The 21,075-nt window shown below is 48.0% G+C and overlaps 1 protein-coding gene across 2 annotated transcripts in view; it reads left to right on the top strand.

The window, feature by feature from the left end:
- CCBE1 (collagen and calcium binding EGF domains 1) overlaps positions 1-21,075 on the top strand; it is a 238,370-nt gene that overhangs the window by 199,223 nt on the left and 18,072 nt on the right. The window contains exons 3-6 of one of the 2 annotated variants that reach the window (XM_060119749.1): positions 138-190; positions 7,044-7,178; positions 9,496-9,648; positions 19,720-19,859. In XM_060119749.1, the coding sequence (XP_059975732.1) occupies positions 138-190; positions 7,044-7,178; positions 9,496-9,648; positions 19,720-19,859 (481 nt within the window). The remainder of the gene's footprint in view (positions 1-137; positions 191-7,043; positions 7,179-9,495; positions 9,649-19,719; positions 19,860-21,075) is intronic. The other variant, XM_060119750.1, reaches the window with a different exon arrangement.

Raw genomic sequence — 21,075 nt, 5'->3', positions numbered from 1 at the left:
TTCCCTCTACCCCGACTTTCCTTTACGCCTCAGTTCTTCCTGGGCACAAGTTATTTCATTCAAAATCGCTAATTGTAAAGAATTTTATTTTTAATCTAACATATCACATTTAAAATGTATTTTTGTTTGTCTCTTAGGAGGAAGTGCTGCAAAGGGTATAAATTTGTCCTTGGACAATGCATCCCAGAAGGTATGTAATATAATGGATTATATCTTCTCACCTTGTTTACGACTAATAACCAGAGGTCTGTAAAGTTCAGATGTACACGGAACATATGTATGTTATCGGTGCATGCGTGTGTAATTTCTCTCTTTTTTTGGCTTTAAATTCTTCTAATGCCAATTTGGTTATACATGTCAGGCTCTATCTAAATCATTACATAGCATTTACATGTATATTGAGTAATTCCTGTATCTCCAGTTTTGTGTTGTAGAGGCTGTAATTCCCTAGTCAGTATTTCATGCACAGTTAGAACACAGCCATCTTCCCCAACCTCTCTACCTGCTTTTCATCTGCTAAATGTGAAGCCCCTTGATCATCAGCAAACACTGCTCAGCCCAGCACTGGAGAGACAGAGTGATGTAGGACGTGGGCCCAGCCCTCAAGCTGGGAGACAGCATGTGGATGGCATGGAATCAGAGAGGCCTGGGTTTTAATCATGCTTCCATGTTGCTGTAATCCATTTGCACTGCTGTGACAAAAATATGTTAGACTGTGTGGAGGCTGGGAAGTCCAAGAGCAAGGCACTGGCAAGTCCCATGTCTGATGAGCGCTTCCTGGTTCATAGACAGCCATCTTCTTGCTGTGTCTTCACATGGTGGAAAGGGCAAGGGAGCTCTCTGGAGTCTCTGTTATAAGGGCACTAATTCCATTTATGAGGGCTTCACCCTCGTGATCTAATAATCTCCCAAAGGCCCCCACCTAATACCATCACACTGGAGGTTAGGCTTTCAAAATATGAATTTCAGGAGGACACAAACATTCAGTCCATAACACACATCCTGCTAGCTATGACCTTGGGCACGTGACTTTCTAAACCTTAGTTTTTGCAGGAAGTGTTAGTACTTGACTCATGTGGTGCCTTTAAAAGGATTACTGCATGTAAAGTACTTGGAACAGAGGCTGGCTCTTATTAAGGGCTTGATAACTCGTGGTTTCTGTTATTACTAACAACTGCAGTATGCATAGTAGAGACACGCATATTGCAGAAGGGGCACGTAGTCCCACAGACCAGGGTGGTCAGAGGTGGTCTCGAGAAGGAGAGGAGTTTGGAGCTAGGTTATGAGGAAGGCTGCCCAGGACTTAGACAAGAAGGAGGAAGAGAACTGTACAAGATTCCAGGCAGAGCACTGATACAGAAAACACTAAGAACTGTTGGAAGAGCATGAGATGAGTGTGCCCAGGGCTGGGCTGGGGACAGGTGAGTAGGTAATGTGAAATAGTTTTCTTCACTGTTGGCCAAGAATCCAGGTCTCTCTAGTGGACTTGGAGCCCAGCCAAGCTAATTATGTTGCATTATCTCATAGGGAGCAGTTTCTTTATCAGTTAGAGATAAATGAATCCTTCTTATTTATTGCTCTCTTTTACAGAAGAGTTCATTAAAGCATAGCTGTCAACTCTGAGAAAGCTGCTTTAGGAAGGCTGGTTAGGAAATCTCTTCACATACGTTGGTTTATATTGGTCTCTCCAAGACGGAATTTCTCACTGCCAGCTAGTTCTGTTAGAGCTTGGAGGGGAAAAAAAACATAGAGGTCGGGCTTCCCTGGTGGCGCAGTGGTTAAGAGTCCGCCTGCTGATGCAGGGGACACAGGTTCGTGCCCCAATCCAGGAAGATCCCACATGCCGCAGAGCGGCTAGGCCCGTGAGCCATGGCCACTGAGCCTGTGCGTCCGGAGCCTGTGCTCCACAACAGGAGAGGCCACAACAGTGAGAGGCCCGTGTACCACAAAAAAAAAAAAAAAAAAAAAAAAAGTCCTAAAGAAACTGACATTGAAATGCACCAGGCAAATCACTTAAATGAAGCCCAGGCTATTTACAGTAGCCAGGACACGAAGCAACCTAAGTGTCCATTGACAGATGAATGGATAAAGAAGATGTGGCACATATATACAATGGAATATTACTCAGCCATGAAAAGAAACGAAATTGAGTTATTTGTAGTGAGGTGGATGGACCTAGAGTCTCTGTGATACGGAGTGAAGTAAGTCAGAAAGAGAAAAACAAATACCGTATGCTAACACATATATATGGAATCTAAAAAAAAATGGTTCTGATGAACCTAGGGGCAGGACAGGAATAAAGATGCAGATGTAGAGAATGGATTTGAGGACACAGGGAGGGGGAAGGGGAGGCTGGGATGAAGTGAGAGAGTGGCATGGACATATATACACTACCAGATGTAAAATAGATAGCTAGTGGGAAGCAGCTGCATAGCACAGGGATATCAGCTTGGTGCTTTGTGACCACCTAGAGGAGTGGGTTAGGGAGGGTGGGAGGGAGACGCAAGAGGGAGGAGATATGGGGATATATGTATATGTATAGCTGATTCACTTTGTTATACAGCAACAACTAACACAACAATGTAAAGCAATTATACTCCAGTAAAGATACGAAAAAAAAAAATTAAGCCCAGTGTTTATAAAGTCTGCCACATGCAAAGAGCTTCTATTTAGCTGATTTTATAGCCTTCTCTTCAGTAGTTAGCTAATTTTATAGCTTTGCTTCTATTTAGCTATATTTTTTTTATATTTTAGCTATTGTATTTAACCATGAATCAGTTACAGCAGACCTCCAAACAGGAAAAGGATCACCAGTCATTAGAGGAAAACCTACAAAAGAAACGTACAGGAAAAAAAGAAAAAGAGTCTTAGAGAAAACACCACACAGAAAGAAGAAAACTTCAAAGTAACTACCATTTATACGTCAGTGAGTTACAAAAATGGTATAGCATCCATGGGACCAGAAGATGGTGTTATTAAAAAAGATCATTCAAAGAAGAAATAAAGAATCCTTGGAAATTAAAAGCATGATAAAATAAGAACAGGAAAATGGTTGGGAGATGAGATTGTGAAAATCTCTCAGGACCTGGAGCAAAAGATCAAAGAAATAAAAAATAGTAAAAAAAAAAAATATGAGAATATTACTAGAGGACCAGTCCAGGGGATGCAACATCCAAATAAGAGTTCCACACAGAACAGAGGAAGAAGAAGAGAGTAAATCATTAAAAATATAATTCAAGAAAATTCTCTAGAATTGAAGGATATGAATTTCTAGATTAAAAGAGCCTACCAAAAATTGAAGGGGTCCCACATAAAGACGTCACTGTGAAATGTTAGTACCTTGGGGCAAAAGGAAAATACTAACATTTTTCAAAGAGAGAAAAATGAGATTTGAAAGATCAAGAATTAGAATCTTATAGGACTTATCCATAGCAGGACTGAAAGCTAGAAGACAGGGGAGCAGTTCCTTCCAAATTCTGAGGTAGCTTTCCAAGCCTAGAATTATATACCCTAACTAGCCGTAAGGGTTGAAAAAAGACATTTTCAGGCACACATGATTTCAAACTTTTAAGTCCTGTAAGACCTTTCTCAGTCTCTCTCCCCTCCCACCTTGCTCACTCTCTCAGCCCTGTTCTCAGTACTAAGAAATCAGCAGCCAACAAGGCAGAAATGTGGTTTCCAGAGTCCCAGTCACAAAGTAGCTCATGGAAGTGGAAGTTTGAAGCTAAGAGAGAAAGTTCACAACTACCCCCCCCAAATATACAAAATAATAATTATTTTTTATTGAAGTATAGTTGATATTCAGTATTGTTAGCTTCAGCTATACAGCAAAGTGATTCAGTTGTATATATATATATATATATATATATTTCAGATTCTTTTACATTATAGATTATTACAAGATATTGAATATAGTTCCCTCTGCTATACAGTAAATCCTTGTTGTTTATCTATTTTATATGTAGTAGTGTGTATCTGTTGATCCCAAACTCCTAATTTATCCCTCCCCCACTCTTTCCCCTTTGGTAACCATAAGTTTGTTTCCTATGTCTGTGAGTCTGTTTCTGTTTTGTAAATAAACTGGTTTGTATTATATTTTAGATTCCAGATGTAAGTGATTATATTTGTCTTTCTCTGTCTGACTTATTTCACTTAGTGTTATATGCTCTAGGTCCATCTGTGTTGCTGGAAATGGCATTATTTCATTCCTTTTTGGGGCTGAGTAATATTCCATTGTATATATGTACCACATCTTCTTTATCCATTCATCTGTTGGTGGACATTTAGGCTGCTTGCATGTCTTGGCTGTTGTAAATAGTGTTGCAATGAACATTGGGTGCATGTGGTACTAGATAATTATTTTAATTCCAGGGAAAACAAAAGGGTCTTCAAGAAAGGATAGGGAATTAGAGTATACTTCCAGGCTTAGCAAAAAATTGCTTTTATATTGTCATTATGCTGCCAACACTGAAGACTTATAAAACCAAAATTTCAGTGTAACGACAGGGGCAAAATGCAGGAGTAGGAAGCATGGACGTGGTTGAGGAAACAGTGATAAAGCTGAACGTGTCTCGTCCATGACTGGAGATCCATAGAGAGTATTCAGCACACAAAGGAGGAGGAAGCAATGCAAGCTGGCTGTTTAGAGACGCGGAGGGAAATCATAAAAGAATCAGCCGCAGGAGCTGGAAGTGGTACCTCAAGGGAGCTGGAATGAGGAGGAAATCAGGGCTGCTGTTTTTCAAAACAGGTCTTTTTCTTTCTGTTTCTTTTTTTTTAGCATTTTGCTATCTTTTTTTTTTTTTTTTTTTTTTTTTGCAGTACGCGGGCCTCTCACTGTTGTGGCCACTCCCGTTGTGGAGCACAGGCTCCAGATGCGCAGGCCCAGCAGCCATGGCTCACGGGCCCAGCCGCTCCACGGCATATGGGATCTTCCCAGACCGGGGCACGAACCCGCGTCCCCTGCATCGGCAGGCGGACTCTCAACCACTGCGCCACCAGGGAAGCCCTATCTTTTTTTAAAATTAATTTTTATTATAGTTGCTCTACAATGTTGTGTTCGTTTCTACTGTACAGCAAAATGAATCAGCTATACATACACACATATCCCCTCTTTTTTGGATTTCCTTCCCATTTAGGTCACCACAGTGCATTACGTAGAGTTCCCTGTGCTATACAGTAGGTTCTCATTAGTTATCTATTTTACACATAGTATCAATAGTGTATATACATCAATCCCAATTTCCCAATTCATCCCACCACCCCCCTCCCCGCCTTTCCCCACCTTGGTGTCCATACGTTTGTTTGTTCTCTACATCTGTGTCTCTATTTCTGCTTTGTGATTAAGATCATGTATACCATTTTTCTAGATTCCACATGTATGTCAGAAAGAGAAAAACAGATATCGTCTATTAACACATATATGTCAGAACAGGTCTTAGTGAGCATAACAGTCAACACGGGACTCCTGACGCTGCCCCTTTCCTCCCCTGCCTCCCTGGCAGCTGCTGGATGACGGGTACAGCTGGCCGAGCAGGGCAGCCCACAGCCAATCACGGCTGACACCTTGCTCTTGAGCAAAAAGAGCACAGAACATGGGCTGCCTAGAGGTGATGCTTCAGTGAAGAAAACGCATTTGACCAGGGACACATGCAGGAAGAGCAGGCCTGGAATCACATCTATGGGGAGGAGTGTTTAGCAAGGGCCGCCTTCCAGGTTGTCCTGAGATTGGCGTGATCCTTGTCTCGCCGACCCCACCCACATCAGGGGCTGACAGCCCACCCATTCCACTTTCACATGTGGGAGAGCAAAGCCAGGCTCACTCTGTTTCCAGCGATAGTTTGTCTGTCAGCACCTGGGGGAGACAGTGCAGTGATTAATGAGCTGCTGGGTCTAGTCTGGAAGTAAATGTTCAGTCTGAGCCTCCTGACTTAGAGCCAAAGTCCCTTCAGAGGCTCGTTAAATATTAGTTTGTTTGTAAGGACTGAGAAAAGAGGAGATGCCCTGGTTGTTGACGAATAGAGCATCCACCCCAATTTGCACAGACTTAGAGCTGGAACAAGATCTCTGGCCATTCTGCCTTACCCAGACGCTGCTCACCATGCAGAATCGACCCTCCCCCACCCCATCTGCATGCCTACAGCACAGGGACATCAGTCAGCCTCCCTCAGGCTCCACCCAGCCTGCCTGACTTCCAGCACCGCCCCGCCCCTCACATTAGGACGCCAGTGCCCATCGCCAGGGCTGGCTGTTCTTCAGTATTCAGCTGGAAGGAGTTCCTTGTCTCTCCAGCCGTTGGTGAAAAAGAGGAAACAGGCCCCCAGGTAATTCAGCAGAGCCTGGCCACCTAAAGCTTCTTTGCTCTCTGGATGAATGACAAAAATCAACTACTGAATTGCACACGATAAAAGGGTAAATGTTGTGCTATGTGGATTATATTTTAATAAAGGTGTCCTATTTAAAATGAAGAAAGGAAAGGCAGCAAAAGAGAAATACAGTGACTCTTGATCATGGGGGAAATCCTCAAGTAGATCAGTTTTTAGAAAGAATAAACATGAAAGTTTAATATCTGTACATTGACCCTCTTGAATTTATATGTGTCCAAGTACCCACAGGAAAATCTCCTTTTACCCCAGGGATTACATACTTTGGTTTGAAGATCTTTGCGCTAGATGAATTTATTTGAGGTTACATGGTAAGCACATTCTTCTTACATAAATTGTGCTAATCAATACACCATTAAAGTTTGTAATGATGCTCTTATAGAAAGAAAAAAATAAGGATGGTGAGGTGACCCAGGGAGTATCACAAGTGATATTTGCATTTAACCCCTGAGATGCCGAGTGCTCAGTTACCCATTGCAGCCCTCCTGGAAGATGCCCCGTGGCCTGAAGAGTTAATTCCCTCTACACAGCTGGTCACACCACCGTTCCCCTTGAGCTGAGTGCAGCCTAGGCAGTCTGTTCCCGACCGGGGCTGGGTGGGCCCCACCTCCGTCTAGTGGATGACTGTGGTGGTTTTGAGTTCACACTTTTCTTTTTCAGATTATGATGTATGTGCTGAGGCTCCCTGTGAACAGCAGTGCACAGATAACTTCGGCCGAGTGCTGTGTACTTGTTACCCAGGATACCGATATGACCGGGAGAGGCACCGGAGGCGGGAGAAGCCATACTGTCTGGGTGCGTTGGTGATGCATGTTATTTCCTGGGTCCTGAGGATGTGCCAGATTCTGATGATTCTTTTGAACCTTCTTCATCAGTGGGGACCAGCTCTCAGGAGCCACTTGGATGCCTCCCCTTACATCCTGATACTTGTTGGATGGAGTTGAGTTGATACTATTCTAGGGGTCACTGCCTTTCACCATGATTATCAAAACAAACGATGACCAAGGGATTCTTCAGGGAGTGGGTACCAGTCAGATCCTAATTGGCAGTGAGATATAAGAGCAGGAGAAGGGGAATATTACCAAATGAAAACTAGAATAAGGTGAAACCGAATGTAAGTGGGCAGAAATGTGAAAACGCAGGAAGAACAAAACAAGAATAAGCCTTCTCTCAGAAGATGACCCGGAAGAGAGACGGGGAAAGAGGAGGTGTCTGTACGGCATTCAGGCTGGAAATGACTCAGATGGAGCTGAAGCCAGCCCCCGGGGCACAGCTGAGCAAAGCCAGCATCATCCGTCACCTCCAGCTTTCTCTCTCCCCCCTCACTCACTAGGCTTCCCAGCCCTGCACTCCTTGGGTGTCTGAGGCAGGTTTATGGTTGTTGGCCCCTGGAGCTGCTTGTATCAAAGTGTGGTCAGTCCATGGCTAAACTGTCTCAGAAACATCTGGGCTTATCGCTTAAAAAAAAAAAAAAAAAAAAAGGTGCCTGGCCTCCCCTCCAGACTCTGAGGGTAGATGCAGAAATCTGCATATGCACCAATGCACAGTGAAGTTTGAGGATCAGCTCAAAGATGAACTTAGGAGACTGCAGAGGGATCTGGATAGAAAATAAACCAGCTGTGATGAGCAGCCCCCTTCTCCGTCCCAGGGGGGCTCTGGAGAGCACCATTTAAGAGAAGTTCTAGATATTAGGTCTCCTGGTTTCTCCCCAGTGGCCCCTGGCATGGCGCCCCCCACTGAACAGGAATGGAATTGAGACCACCAAGCAAACGGAGGGGGACCCATGGGCTCTCCTGCAGAGAGCACCGTAAACCCGTGTGTGCCATGATCTGAGGTCCCAGGTGCCAGGGCTCTGATTTCAGTTGTGGTAGCTCTAGTACCCCTTTCTTTTCTTCGCGGGGCTTGGGGACCAGCAACACTAGCAGTCAGCTAAGAGTTCCACCTGTTTCTCTCTCCTTTCAGCCTTGTCCTTCCTCCTGTGGACAGTAGAGGCAGCCTTGCCCTTAGGTTAAAGGCAGGGGCACGTGGACAGATGTGGTCAGTCTGAGGAATTGCAGAGGAGGTGTCAGCTGTGACATCTTAGCTTACGGGTGACATAGTATGAACTGCCAGGGGAACATCCAGATGACCACATGCCCCCCATGGGCACACAGGGCCTGCCACAGGTGGGTCCCAGGCAGCTTGTCCAGGGAGTGGCTGGGACGTTGTCGGCATCCTGGACAAGCGCAAGGTTGGGCTCTGGCCGCTGGCCACATGTGCACAGTCTGGGGCTGTGTGTCCTGGCCGCCACCCGGTATCTTCAGCCGGTGAGCGGGAAATGGGTTTGGGCCTCCTTCTCTTCCCCTGCTGGGAAATGGCTTTGTTTCCACCCGTTCAGTAGGGGAGCAAGTCTGTGATGTGCACAGTTCACGTGGACTTTCTCTGGTTACTCGTTTGATGGTGGTGTGGCTCATTTCCACCACTCAGGAGGGGTCTGTTTGGGTCATGGATGGGGCTGAAATTTCCTGGGGAAAACGCTCTCCGTTAGACCCGTAATGACTATTTTCTTTTATCAGAAGTGGCTTTTCCCAGGTATCATCACATCTCCTAACTGGGAAGGAGCCGTTCCTAGTGGCCTTAGGTCACCACCATGCTGTTAGGAACCTCTGGTCATAAAGGGAACATAAAAACCCCTCGGCACACTGGGGTCTTTGCAGGAAATCATTTCTATCATAGTCGTTTTCCAAAACGTGTTGCCATCTGGTATCTCATTTCCTCTTCCAGGGAGCCCTGCAAAAGTATTTAGGGCAGGCTTCACTGCCACGTTCTATAGTGAGAACTTTGGAGGCTAGCAGTGCCTGCACCAAGCCACGAGAATTGGTGGTTGCAAAGCCACAACCAGGAACCCCCATCACTGATCAGTTTCTAACCATGGTGACACTGCCTGAAGTGCTCTTGTCATGAATGGCCCACATCTCTAGCTTCCTGCTTTGTTCCAGGCTTCGGTGACGGAGGTCTGGCAGAGTGCCCTTTGCAGACATTAACAGGAGGGCCAAGCCTAAGGTCGCCTGTTGCGTTGGAAGTGATCTCTCTGAAACTGTCTTAGTGTTCTCTGCGTTTGGTTCAAACCCAGATATCAACGAGTGTGCCACCAGCAACGAGACGCTGTGTGCGCACATCTGCATCAACACCTTGGGCAGCTACCGCTGTGAGTGCCGGGAGGGCTACATCCAGGAGGACGATGGGAGGACGTGCACCAAGGGAGACAAATACCCCAACGACACTGGTGAGTAGGGCAAGTAAAATTATCCCCCTAATGGGAGGGTGGGGGGTGGGATGGGTAGGCAGGCAGGCGCTTGGAAACCCAATAGGCTTCCTCAGGAAGCAATGGGCAGGAAGGGGTATTTGTATGAATGGTAGGTGGGATCTGGGTAAGAGAAAGGTAGAAGGTCAGACCCCTAGAGAACTAGTGAGAGAGCTGCCCGCTAGCAGCAAGGCGTGCGGCTGGTTTTGTACCGGGAGAAGCTTGCACCAAGCGCAGAGGTGGGGTGTGCTCACAGACAGATCGGTGGAGCTTAGTTACGAGCTGAGATCAAACGAGGAGGAGCAGAGATGAGGCCAGAAACGCTGGGCTCTGTCAAAGAAGAAAAAGGGGGGGCTGAATAGAAACATGAAACGCTTCTGTGTAACGCAGCAATCCATTTCAGCGCTACTGAAAGTATAGTCTGTGGCCCCGTGCCTGCCCGTGAGCTGTTATTTGGTTCACGTTCAGGTAAAAAAAAACAGAAGTTGAGAGTGTTGAGAAGCCCTTTCCAGTCGTTCATTTTTATTGTATTTAGCAAGCCCAGTCCACCCAGACGTGGAGAACTTTTAGAAGCTGCCCTTTCTTCACAGAGTTTGAGAAGCTGCTTGACATTATTTTGACCAGATTCAACCGAGATGTCTGATCACTTAGGGATGTGATCAGCTTGCATGTTGGGTCATTGCCTTATTTAAGTGTGGAGGGGAGGAAGGGAGGGAGGAAAGGGCATTCCTGGATCTCCAACCCTTGTAGGCCAGGAAGCTGCTATCATCCAGCTGAGCTCAGAGTTCAGCTCTGACTCCTCGGGAGGGGAGAGTGGCAGAAACACTGTTGGGAGAGGTTAGCTGGGCCTGGGCCATCTCTGGGTGGCGAGGGGCTCCCCGGGCAAATCACCTCTACCAAGAAATGCAGGGGAATGGAAGCTCCAGAACTGCTGGGCGCTCAAGAGATCGCGGTTCTTCCGTGTAACCTGAGATTCACAAAAGGGTTGGAAGGCCGTTGCCATCAACTGAGGACAGCAGACAGCTGGGGACCAGCTGGGGACCAGCTCTCTGACACGGAAAAGCTACAAAGCAAATCCTGAAGAGCAAGCGGGTTGCGTCATGAGGAAGCCACCATGCATTAGAAGTAACGCGAAAGGTCTGCTTGCAGTCAGCTCAGGCTTGGGCAGCTTGGGGTCATTGGAATGACTCAGAGGGCCTAGTGTGACACTCTTTAAAGCCTGAAGCATGTGGGACCTGGGCACCCAGAGGTGCTTAAAAGCAGGAGTAATCGGTCTTTTGGGCATTTTTCAGACATTTTCAAAACATTTTTTCAGACCACTTTTTAATTATTACTCAGAATTAAAATCACTTCACTTTTGTCCCATGGTGGAGAAGGTTTGGGGGAGGGGGGTGTGTACCTTACCTCTTAGATTATGTCTTTCGTTGAAAGGAAGAATCTCACTGAAAAATGAGGTGCAGATTTTTAGCCACCGATATATTAGGGATGGGCTGACTTGAGAGTTAGCAAGAAGAAAGCAGCTTTCTAACTTTTCATTTTGGAATTGGATTTCCAGCTGTGCTCCAAGCCAGGGAGCCCGTGGGCTTGGGCTGAGGGGTCCTCAACCCCGTAACCCTGCTGTGTCTTTGCCTCATATCTCTGTTCAGGTGAAATCCCGTTTACCTGGGCGTGAAGAGCAGCCTTGAGCAACCCAATCTAGCGGAAACCGCAGAGGTGGCGGCAACAACTGCTGAGTATCAGGGTGGGGTTAGACGGTAGGGGTCTCTAAATAGTAGGAAGCGGGCCACCTGTGAGCACTTCCCACCTGGTGGGGTAGAGTGGTCTGCCTGGAGACCCGACCTTAACTAGCAGAGACCACAGGAGTCGGATGGAATTTCCAGAGCCTAGGGGAAGATTTTAGACACTGAATCTACTTGTTCTTTGGCCTCAGGGGGGGCCTCCACCTCTTGCACGAATTCCTAGTCTTCCCAACCTCATCCGTCTGAAGTCACCCTGCTTACTGTGTGGTAGCCCAGGAATGGGTCTGAGCCAGAGGCAGTGACAGGTGGGCCTTGGTGGGACATGCTCACCCCCTGCCTCGCTCTTGGGCAGTGTGGACCCAGAAAGGAGCCCAGCCCAAGGGCCAGGGCACGGGAAGGTCCCACTGCAGCTTTGATGTTAGCAGCCTCTTGTGCTGAGTCGGTCCTGGGACCACACGCCTCTGTTTCCATTCCTGAGAGACGAATTGTACTTCTTTAAAAAGTGTCCAAACACACAAAAGTTTCAGTATAAGAGGTCAAGAATTTAAGTGATAACCATTTTGACTTCTAAGGCTAAGAATTCAGTAAAAAAAAATCTGAGCATTCTTAAATATTAATTGGTTTTGTACCTTCTGTACTATCACTGGCATTTAAAGACATCTTTTATCAACCATTTATTACAGCATTTCCCCATGTTGTCGTCTATAGGACTTTGGGGTCCTGGGAGGTGTTAATTAGCCTTTCTTTGTTTGAAAGGTTCTGTGTTCAGATGTTCGGGGGAGAATGCATTACTGCACCAACTTCTACAGGGATTCATAATGTGAGTGCATTGAAAGCTCTGAGGTTGCCATTAAAAGATGTTAGTTTTGGGCTTCCCTGGTGGTGCAGTGGTTGATAGTCCGCTTGCCGATGCAGGGGACATGGGTTCGTGCCCCGGTCCGGGAAGATCCCATATGCCGCGTGAGCGGCTAGGCCCGTGAGCCATGGCCGCTGAGCCTGCGCGTCCGGAGCCTGTGCTCCACAACGGAAGAGGCCACAACAGTGAGAGGCCCGTGTATCGCAAAAAAAAAAAAAAAAAAAAAAAAGATGTTAGTTTTGATTAAACCTGCACTTCCCAAAATTATTTTCTGAAGAAACACTTATAAGCATCTCACAGATGATGGTGTCCTAAAAACAACAGTTTAGAAAATTCTAACTTACTAGCATCAAAGAGCTGAGCCCTGGGGCCCAAAGTTGGTAAGTCATCTGGTCGACTTTCAGGCAAGGATGTTGTCATCGCCAGATGAAGCGGCCAAAGCCAGAGGTGGGGAGCTGTTGGCTGTCGACTACAGAGCATCTAATGAGTGAAAACAGGCCGATACTCTTCCATTCTGCCCTCCAGAGAGAGAGTTTGTTCCTGCTTACAGTGATTTAAATGGGCAATGTCCTTCTGTTTAATCAGTAAGACCATCTAGTGGTTATAAGGCTGAGCTTTCTTGTAACACCACAACTCACTGCACAGATGAGCCTAGGCTTTGAATTCTCCCCTCTTAGCCCTCCCTCCTCATCTTCTTCCAGATATCACAGCTACAAATAGTTTGGGGGGTTTGTTTTGGGGGTGGTTGGGGGGGTGCCATGCTGCAAGGCATGCGGGACCTTAGTTCCCCCACCGGGGTTGGAACCCACGGCCCCTGCAGTGGAAGCGTGGAGTCTTCACCACGGGACCGCCAGGGAAGTCCCCACATAGTTTTAAAAACTGAAACAGTCCCACTGTTTCTATTGTATCCCAAGTGCCGTGCCCGCAGCAGCAGCATTCTAGAATTTCTCAGTATTTAATTTTCAGTGACTGGTCTCTACTGAATTCACCACACAGGCACAGAGGACTCACGTTTGGTTTTAGTGTTTTATTAAGAAAAACATTCCAACACCGGTAACCAAGGGCGTCGGGGGTTAAGGGAGTAATTCGTACACATAATTAAAATTATGGGAAAGGACAGGCACGTTCTATGCCTTGAACGTTAGAATCATTACTCAAGTGATGGGCCCCTGAGAAGATGGGGGGCTGGTTTTGATGATTCGGGCAACAAAAGCAAGCGTCCTGGATTCATCCCTGCAGCAGCTGTGATGCAACGGAAAGTTCCTTGGCTTGGAAGGTAGGAGAGCTGGTAACCAGAGCCGCTTCGGCATCTACCAGCTGGGTGTCATTGGGCAGCTCTCCGGATCTCAGTTTCCTCCTCTGTAGACACTGAAGGTGTTGGATTAGGTGAGCTCTAAAGACCCTTTTACCGTCACAAATCTTTTTCACAATTTGGTGTGATTTAGCATCAGCAAAAGTAGCCGAAGCCCTACCAGCCCCGTGAGTCCCTGTGCAGTTTTCATTTCTTTGTCCTTTATCTAGGCGAGTGTCAGGACTCCAAGGCATGCCCAGCCTCAGCACCTTCTAAACTGAGAACTTTCCCTACAGTACCTAAAAGATGAATAATTAACATCCAGATATTCAGCTCAACAGTAAGGAAAGTCAGGGGGCTGGACCAACCCTGCATCTGGAACATCAGAGGCAGCCACGCAGTTTCATCCGTTTTAGATGAATTAATAAGCCCAATATTTCATCACAGTCATTTTTTTCAGGAAGAGATAATGATGATGGAGTACAAGCACACGTGATCTAAATCCCCCTCCCCTCACGTTTTTTTTTTTTTCTTTTAACTTTGCATTGACTGGTGTCTGTAACATTCCAGTCAGCGGAATTTTAAATCAAATACAGTGTCAGCTCATTCAGGAAGTGAGTGGACAGCCGCAGGGCTGGCCTCAGAACGGCCTCTGCCCGTGGAAAGGTGGTCCTGTGTCCACGGGCGTGGGGACACAAGCCGTCTGGCTAGTGGGCAGGAAGGGTACTCTCCATCACTTCCATTTTTTTTGTCTTTGTAAATATATGTCTGGAGCCCGTGTAGGCACCCCAGGGCGTCTGTAGCGCTGACGCAGAGACAAATTAAGGATATGTTGGCTCCGTAGTAATTAGCTTTCTGGTCTCTGTTTTTCAACTTTTGTTTCTTTTCTGATAAAGTGACCTTGACCCCCAACATCAGTTATTTCAGGGAAGGCCAGGTGTTTCATGTAACTTTCAAGCTCCACTAATCCATAGATCAGCCGTTCTCAACCTGGGGAGCTTTAAAAAGGCTGACAGCGTTCCCTTGTTGTGACCCCTAGACGGGTGGCGTGCGGCACGGTTGGCAAGAATTTTAAACCCTCACCCCTGCCACTGTCCCTAGTGGTGGTGATGTGCCACCAGGGCTGAGCACTACCGCCAGGGCACAGATGTGCACAATCAACTTTTAAAACCGAATGTGCTTGGTGACTGCCCATATGAAATACGTCGAGAACATTCTTTAGTTTCCCTAAGTTGGTTAAATATTATTAAGATGGTATCTCAGGAATTCTGTTTCTAACGCTTACGAGGTATAGCCTGCTCAACGTCCGTGAAAATTAGAGCTACGCGACCCCTTGTGGCTAGTCAATAATATTGCACCTCTAAAATCTGAACGAGTTGGAGCAGAATGTTAAGCGATGCCTCACTTAACATGGTCATGGTCACAGTCAGAGACACCACATCATGAGTGGACAGAGAACATGCCAAGTCAGAGATGTCTACCCAGATTTCTAAACGAATTATTAATGTAGCCTATTCAAGACTTTTAGCTCCACGTTTGACGTTACTGTATCCTGTACTGCAGCAGGCTAGATGAACCCCAATTCAGAATAGATGGCATGTGCCAGGTCTGCACACACAATTATTTGTCTTCAAACTCTCGGAAAGTTCTTTCCAGAGGATGGTGCAGAGAGCCCTCCCCCCATCTGTAATTTTGTAGGGAACTTAATAAGCAGTGGTACCAGCCATGATGACGATATTAACATTTATGGGGCACTTGCCGCATGCCAGGCACTGCTCTGCGACCTTCCAGGGGTTAGTTCCTTCATGCCTCACAGCAACCACAGGTGATGGGGTCATTGTCGTTCTACTGTTCAAGGAACGGGCAGTCACAGAAGCTGTGACTTCCAACCTGAAAGGCACGAAGTGGCAGTATCAGGATTCGAATCCTGATCATCTGACTCCACCAGGGCCTGTGGTCCTTAGATGTTCCTCTGTGTCCACGGGAGCTTCAAAAGGCTTTTGGACAAAGTTACCCTTGTTCTCTGTGTTTTGATCATTCTGCAGAGGGACAGGAAACAGGCCAGGGATTTTCAGGTGAGAGGTTGCTCCACAGAGCTGCTTCCCTGGAGCAGTGTTTGTTGAACTTGCACGTGCTTCAGAGTCACTTGGAGGCTTTGAGAGAACGATGCACCGGGCCCCCCACTCCTGAGATTTTGGATTTCTGAGAACGGATACCCATAGGCTGGTGCTGGGGCTGCTCGTCTAGTGATCACGTGGAGAATTACTGCCCTGGAGCCCACCTGGCGGACAGCTCTCAAGTGTCCTGAGCAGAACCCCCAATAGCGGGCTCACTGCGCCCCAACAGTGCCAGATCCAGACCCCGTACATGCTCGTCCTCTGCACGCGGCATTCTGGGAAACCTAAAGCAAATGACTGTCCTCCTCTGCATCTCACGTTCCTTATCTGTCAAGGAGGCTGAACTAAAGATGTATCAATGCTAACATTCCATGATCTAAATGAAATAGAGTCTAGAACCTCGTGAAGAGGTTATTATGAAAATATCAGGTTGCCCTATTCACCCCAACACCTGGTAAGTTGAGCTGAGTATACAACAGTACCAATGGACTGATGGGCTTTTAACTCTGGTTCACGATGGCCTGGCTCTGCCAGCAGGGCTGGTTCCTTAAAAGGAAGGCCAATCGCAAATCACTGAGCAGGTATCCTCATTTATTTTACCTTCTCAGTGCCTCACGTGGGGCCTGGTGAATAGCAGATACTCCATGATGGCTAAGAGGGAGAGAGGGATGGAGAGATGAATGGGTGGATGGGCAGATAAATGGATGAGAGAGACAAGTGGGTGGGGAGATGGGATGGATGAGATTGGTAGGTGGGTTATGAGATGGGGTTGCATATACTGACCCGTAGATGGCATGGAATGAAAGAATGCTAGGTTGGGAGAGACGGATGTCACCCAGCTGCCCTTAAACCTAACACACCTAGAGCTGGGGTTATCTACCTATGCAGGAGTCCACCGTTGTCCGTCATCAGTACAACCAAAGTTGGGTAAAGCTTCAGTCCTTTACCACCAAGTGTATTCTTGCATGGGAATTCCCTTGTGTCACTGTTATGTTGGAGGCCAATCTAAATGACTCATGTTCTCCTCAGATGTGTTCAAGCTCCACAGGCAAGTGGGGTTGTAAGTGGTACATGAAATGAGGATAACAAGCCTAAAGGAAATGGCCTGGTTTGTAGAGAAGGTATTGGGCTCAGATTCAGGAAACCTCAGTCCTAAACCCACATCAGGTAACAACTTCCGGACGTCACGGAACCTCAGTTTTCCCTCATTCTGTTGTTTGTGTTAATCCCAGAATCCTTGAAGAATCCTTTTATCAGGCAAAGAGAATTCAGAGGGCTTGGTGGGCCTGAAGACTGCCAGGCAGCCTCTCCCATTTACTAGAACCCAACCTTGTGCCAAGGATTTCACAGGTATCACCCCCATATCATCATCGCAATAGCCCTGTGTCTTAGGTTTTGCTATTCCAGTGGTATGGTTGAGGAAATTGGGGCTTATACAGGTAAGATAACTTGCCTGAGGTCCCTGAGCTAGTTAGTGACAGCTGGGATGTGCACCCCTCGCACTGTGACCCTGGAGGCCATGCCCTTACATTGCATTTCACCGTCTCCAAGCGAAGACCTTTCTCATAACCCAGCTCGTTGTGACCCAGCTGCGGTGTGAATGGAAACAATCCCCCATGGCTTCTGGTTGAGCGTGGTGGAAGGTGGGGGAGAGGCCGGGGAGGTGGGGAAGCTCCCGGTGGGACAGAATTAGCCTAGAAGATGAGGATTAACAAGGCACCCCTGTTATATTATACACGCACATGGAAGGATTGAAAAAGAGGCAGCCTCTTGCCCGGAGGTTCAAGTGCTTTTCCCAATCCCACGCTGAAAACCTAAGCTACAGTCTGTATGTTGGGGAATCACAGTGTTGCTTATGGCAACTCAGCCAGACAGAGCACTGCTTCGCCCACCTCAACCTGCTGGCTTGAGAAGCGTGTTCCTAGCGTGTGTGCACACCAAGCTGCAGGCCTCCCACCGGCTGCAGGGAGGGCTAGGGCCAGTGGGCCCCCTACCACCACCCCGTGCTGCAGGGAAGGAGTCTGAGATCTCGACTGCCAGGTTGCCCCTGGGTGCCCTCACCTCCCAAAGAGCAGAAATACTGGTCCCCGTGTAGACCACCAGGCAGGCACAGACCCCCTTGGAGAGGGCGTGAGGCTCTCCTGATGCCCACCTCCTCCTCCTCCCGTGTCCCCGTTCCCTAGGCCTGCCATAACCACCATGCCACCATCTGGGTGGCTTAAAGGACAGAGGTGTGTGGTCTCAGTTCTGGAGGCTACGTGTCTGAGATCAAGGTGTCAGTGGGGTTGCCGCCTTCTGAGGACTGTGAAAGAGAATGTTCCAGGCCTCTCCTCCAGTGCCTGCTGTTTCGCCAATAATTATTTGTCATTCCTTGGCTCCTGCTGGCTCACCCTGACCTCTGCCTTCATCTTCGCGTGGTTTCTCCCTGTTGTGTCCAAATTTCTCCTTTTTATAAGAACATCAGTCATATTGGATTACGGGCCCACCCTACAGCAGTATGACTTCAACTTAACTAATGACATCTGCAGGACCCCGATTTCCAAATGAGGTCACATCCTGAGGCACTGAAGGGTTAGGACTTCATCACGTGCACTTGGTTGGGGAGCGGGGGGGACACAGTTCACCCTGTAACGTTCCATTTCGCTAACTCTGAGCATCCACCGTGTGAGGTACCAAGAAGCAGCTCCAGTTCCTGGGCAGCTCCCCCTGTGGCACATGCACGAGAAGCCCCTCTCTAGGGAAGCCCAGGATCCCCACCATCGGAGTAGGACGCGTGGTAAAAGCTGCCTGACTTCAGAGGACTGGGCTGTCTCTGTGTATGGGGAGGGGGGGTCTCAGGCAACCCGTGAATTGGGTCTTGGTAGCTCATAGGAATCCACAAGTGGAGACCACAGAGAAGGCTTCCCAGAAGAGAGGACGGGAAGAAGAAAAGCACGTGGGCCCTGGAACTTACCTGGCGGTCCAGTGGGTTCAACTCCTGTTCGGCAAGCTAAAGTCCCCCATGCCGTGCAGCACGGTCCAAAAAAAAAAAAAAAGCACATGGGCCCAGAAGCACAAGAAATGACCTGGAGAGACATGTCACTTGACTGTCCCTAGCTGCTTTCCAGACGCTAGTGTTGTAATACGTTCACACCAACAGGACACCTGGCCCAACACCAAAGGGCTTCGAAGGTAGGAGAGTTGACACTTGCCTCGGTGTCAGACTGTCCTGCCGCCACCCTGACCAAACTGTCACCTTCCCCCTGTCACTTCCTCTGGGCCCACGCTGCACAACTACCATCTTTTACAAAGGCCTATGGGAGTCTGCACCTGCTCTTCTGTAGCAAATGACCTCAGGTGTCTAGTGTCCCCAGCACAGGCTTGTGTGGCCTATTTAGGTGCCAGTAGGATGAGGGCTATGTGGATACTGGGTCATGTCACCATTTAACTCACCTATTCCTTAGAGAAATATGATTTTACACAAAGCCCACGGAGCTCCTGATGCTCTACAAGATTGCACTGGGACCCTGCCCTGTGCCTGTCCCATTATGGCCCTGGTTGGGCATGTCCAAGGTGCCTGGGGCATCTTCCATCTGGCTTTACATCTCCTCGGAGGTCAGTGCCCAGCCCCGGTCTGTGACCCTGCCTGGCCTGGCCGTGCTCCCTTTGAACAGCTGGATTATCAGAGGTGATAAAAACCAGCTTTGTGAGCCCTGCACCCGAGTCCCATTGCCTGGGCTTGGGGGATAATTTACGGCGTGTGAACGTTGGCCCTTGGAGGGGAGTGTAAGTCATGTCAGGTTGATAGAGCCTGCCTCATGGTAAAAGGGCCACTGTTGACTTTTTCACAGTGAAAGAGGAAGGTGCTAGGATGCCTAAGTGGAAACAGCTGAGCCCAGAGTGTAGCGGGTTGGGGGGGGGCTCCCCGTGTCCCCGCTGCCCCGGGCATGCTGTCAGCAACCCAAGAACTGTAAAATCGCCAGCCCACATCCCTCGCACGTTTCAGCGTCAACCAGTCCGCCTGGAAATGCCATTCCTGACACGGTCTCCCTGGGTCTGGATGTCCCCCAGCCTCCCAGGCAGACCCCAGCCCATCTTCTCTCTCAGGGCACGAGGAGAAGGCGGAGAACGCCATGAGAGCCGGTACCTGCTGCGCCACGTGCAAGGAGTTTCACCAGATGAAGCAGACGGTGCTGCAGCTGAAGCAGAAGGTATGTGCCGGGCGTGTTAGAAACGATCGCGTAAGATGAAAGGAAGGCCTGGTGGAGGCAAAGTGGAGGAACATCTGAAAACAAGAAGAAGATGTCATCCACAGCCTCGCTGGGTATTCCCTGAGCTTGCGTCCAACTAGGTTTGGACTGGGACGCTTTGCCCACCCACCTTTGGAGCTCGTTATCTATAGCTCAACAGAACAACGAAGGCAGGGGATTGATCAGGTGACCAGTAAAATAGACCACTAGGTAAGGGGCACATGGTGAAGCAGAGGATGAGGTACGACTAGTGTGACTTTTTGGGAAATGAACATCCAGACACGTGGCCCTTACACAGTTCTAAATAGAATACGGTAGAATCATTTGCCTATGTTTTATCAACAGAGAACATCTCTATAAACTTTCATCACTGGTGATGCATTTCTGTAGCAGCTTTATTTTTCACATTTAAAAGTTATGACCTGTGCTTTCTGGGCTCCACACACCTCAGAAAGCAGCTGCTCAGACACCCGGTGTCACCAAGGGTGAGGACCGACTCTCTTTTTTTTTTTTTTTTTTTTTTTTTTTGCGGTATGTGGGCCTCTCCCTGTTGTGGCCTCTCCCATTGCGGAGCACAGGCTCCGGACGCACAGGCTCAGCGGCCACGGCTCACGGGCCCAGCCGCTCCGCAGCATGTGGGATCCTCCCGGACCGGGGCATGAACCCGTGTCTCCTGCATCGGCAGGCAGACTCAACCACTGCGCCACCAGGGAAGCCCTAGGACTGACTCTCTTTGTCAGGCTCCCACGCATGTCTGACAGCATGATATTTCTGGAAACATTGCTGTGCCGTGAGTAATGCGCCTAGTGTCCTGAAATCTTAAGCAATTGCCTTGTGCCCGGGTCAGTGGTGTTTATCATACCTAAGGTCAGTGAATTCACCAGTCTGTCAGCAACTCAGAAACTGCTCTTACGCTTGTAAAACATAAACTTGCTGGTTTGTTTGTTTCACTGCTTCCCCTCAAGGCTCTTAGTACGTCCAAGAGGTGTATATAATCTGTTTAACTTTGGCATCTAGTTATTGTAAAGGGCAGCAGGGTAAGATTAGACAGTATTGCTTTTCACGTGTTCAACAAACATGCAGGCAGCCCCTAATGAGATCCACAGCTTCCAGTGAAACAGGCAGGTCAATAGGCTGAGAAGATAAATGGCTTTGCAGGCCTTTGGTACGTTGGCGG

The sequence above is a fragment of the Mesoplodon densirostris genome, chromosome 15 (assembly GCF_025265405.1).
Source record: "Mesoplodon densirostris isolate mMesDen1 chromosome 15, mMesDen1 primary haplotype, whole genome shotgun sequence".
In the NCBI taxonomy this organism is placed as follows: domain Eukaryota; kingdom Metazoa; phylum Chordata; class Mammalia; order Artiodactyla; family Ziphiidae; genus Mesoplodon; species Mesoplodon densirostris.
The sequence above is the reverse complement of the archived record's forward strand: the minus strand, read 5'-3'. Positions and strand labels throughout refer to the sequence as shown.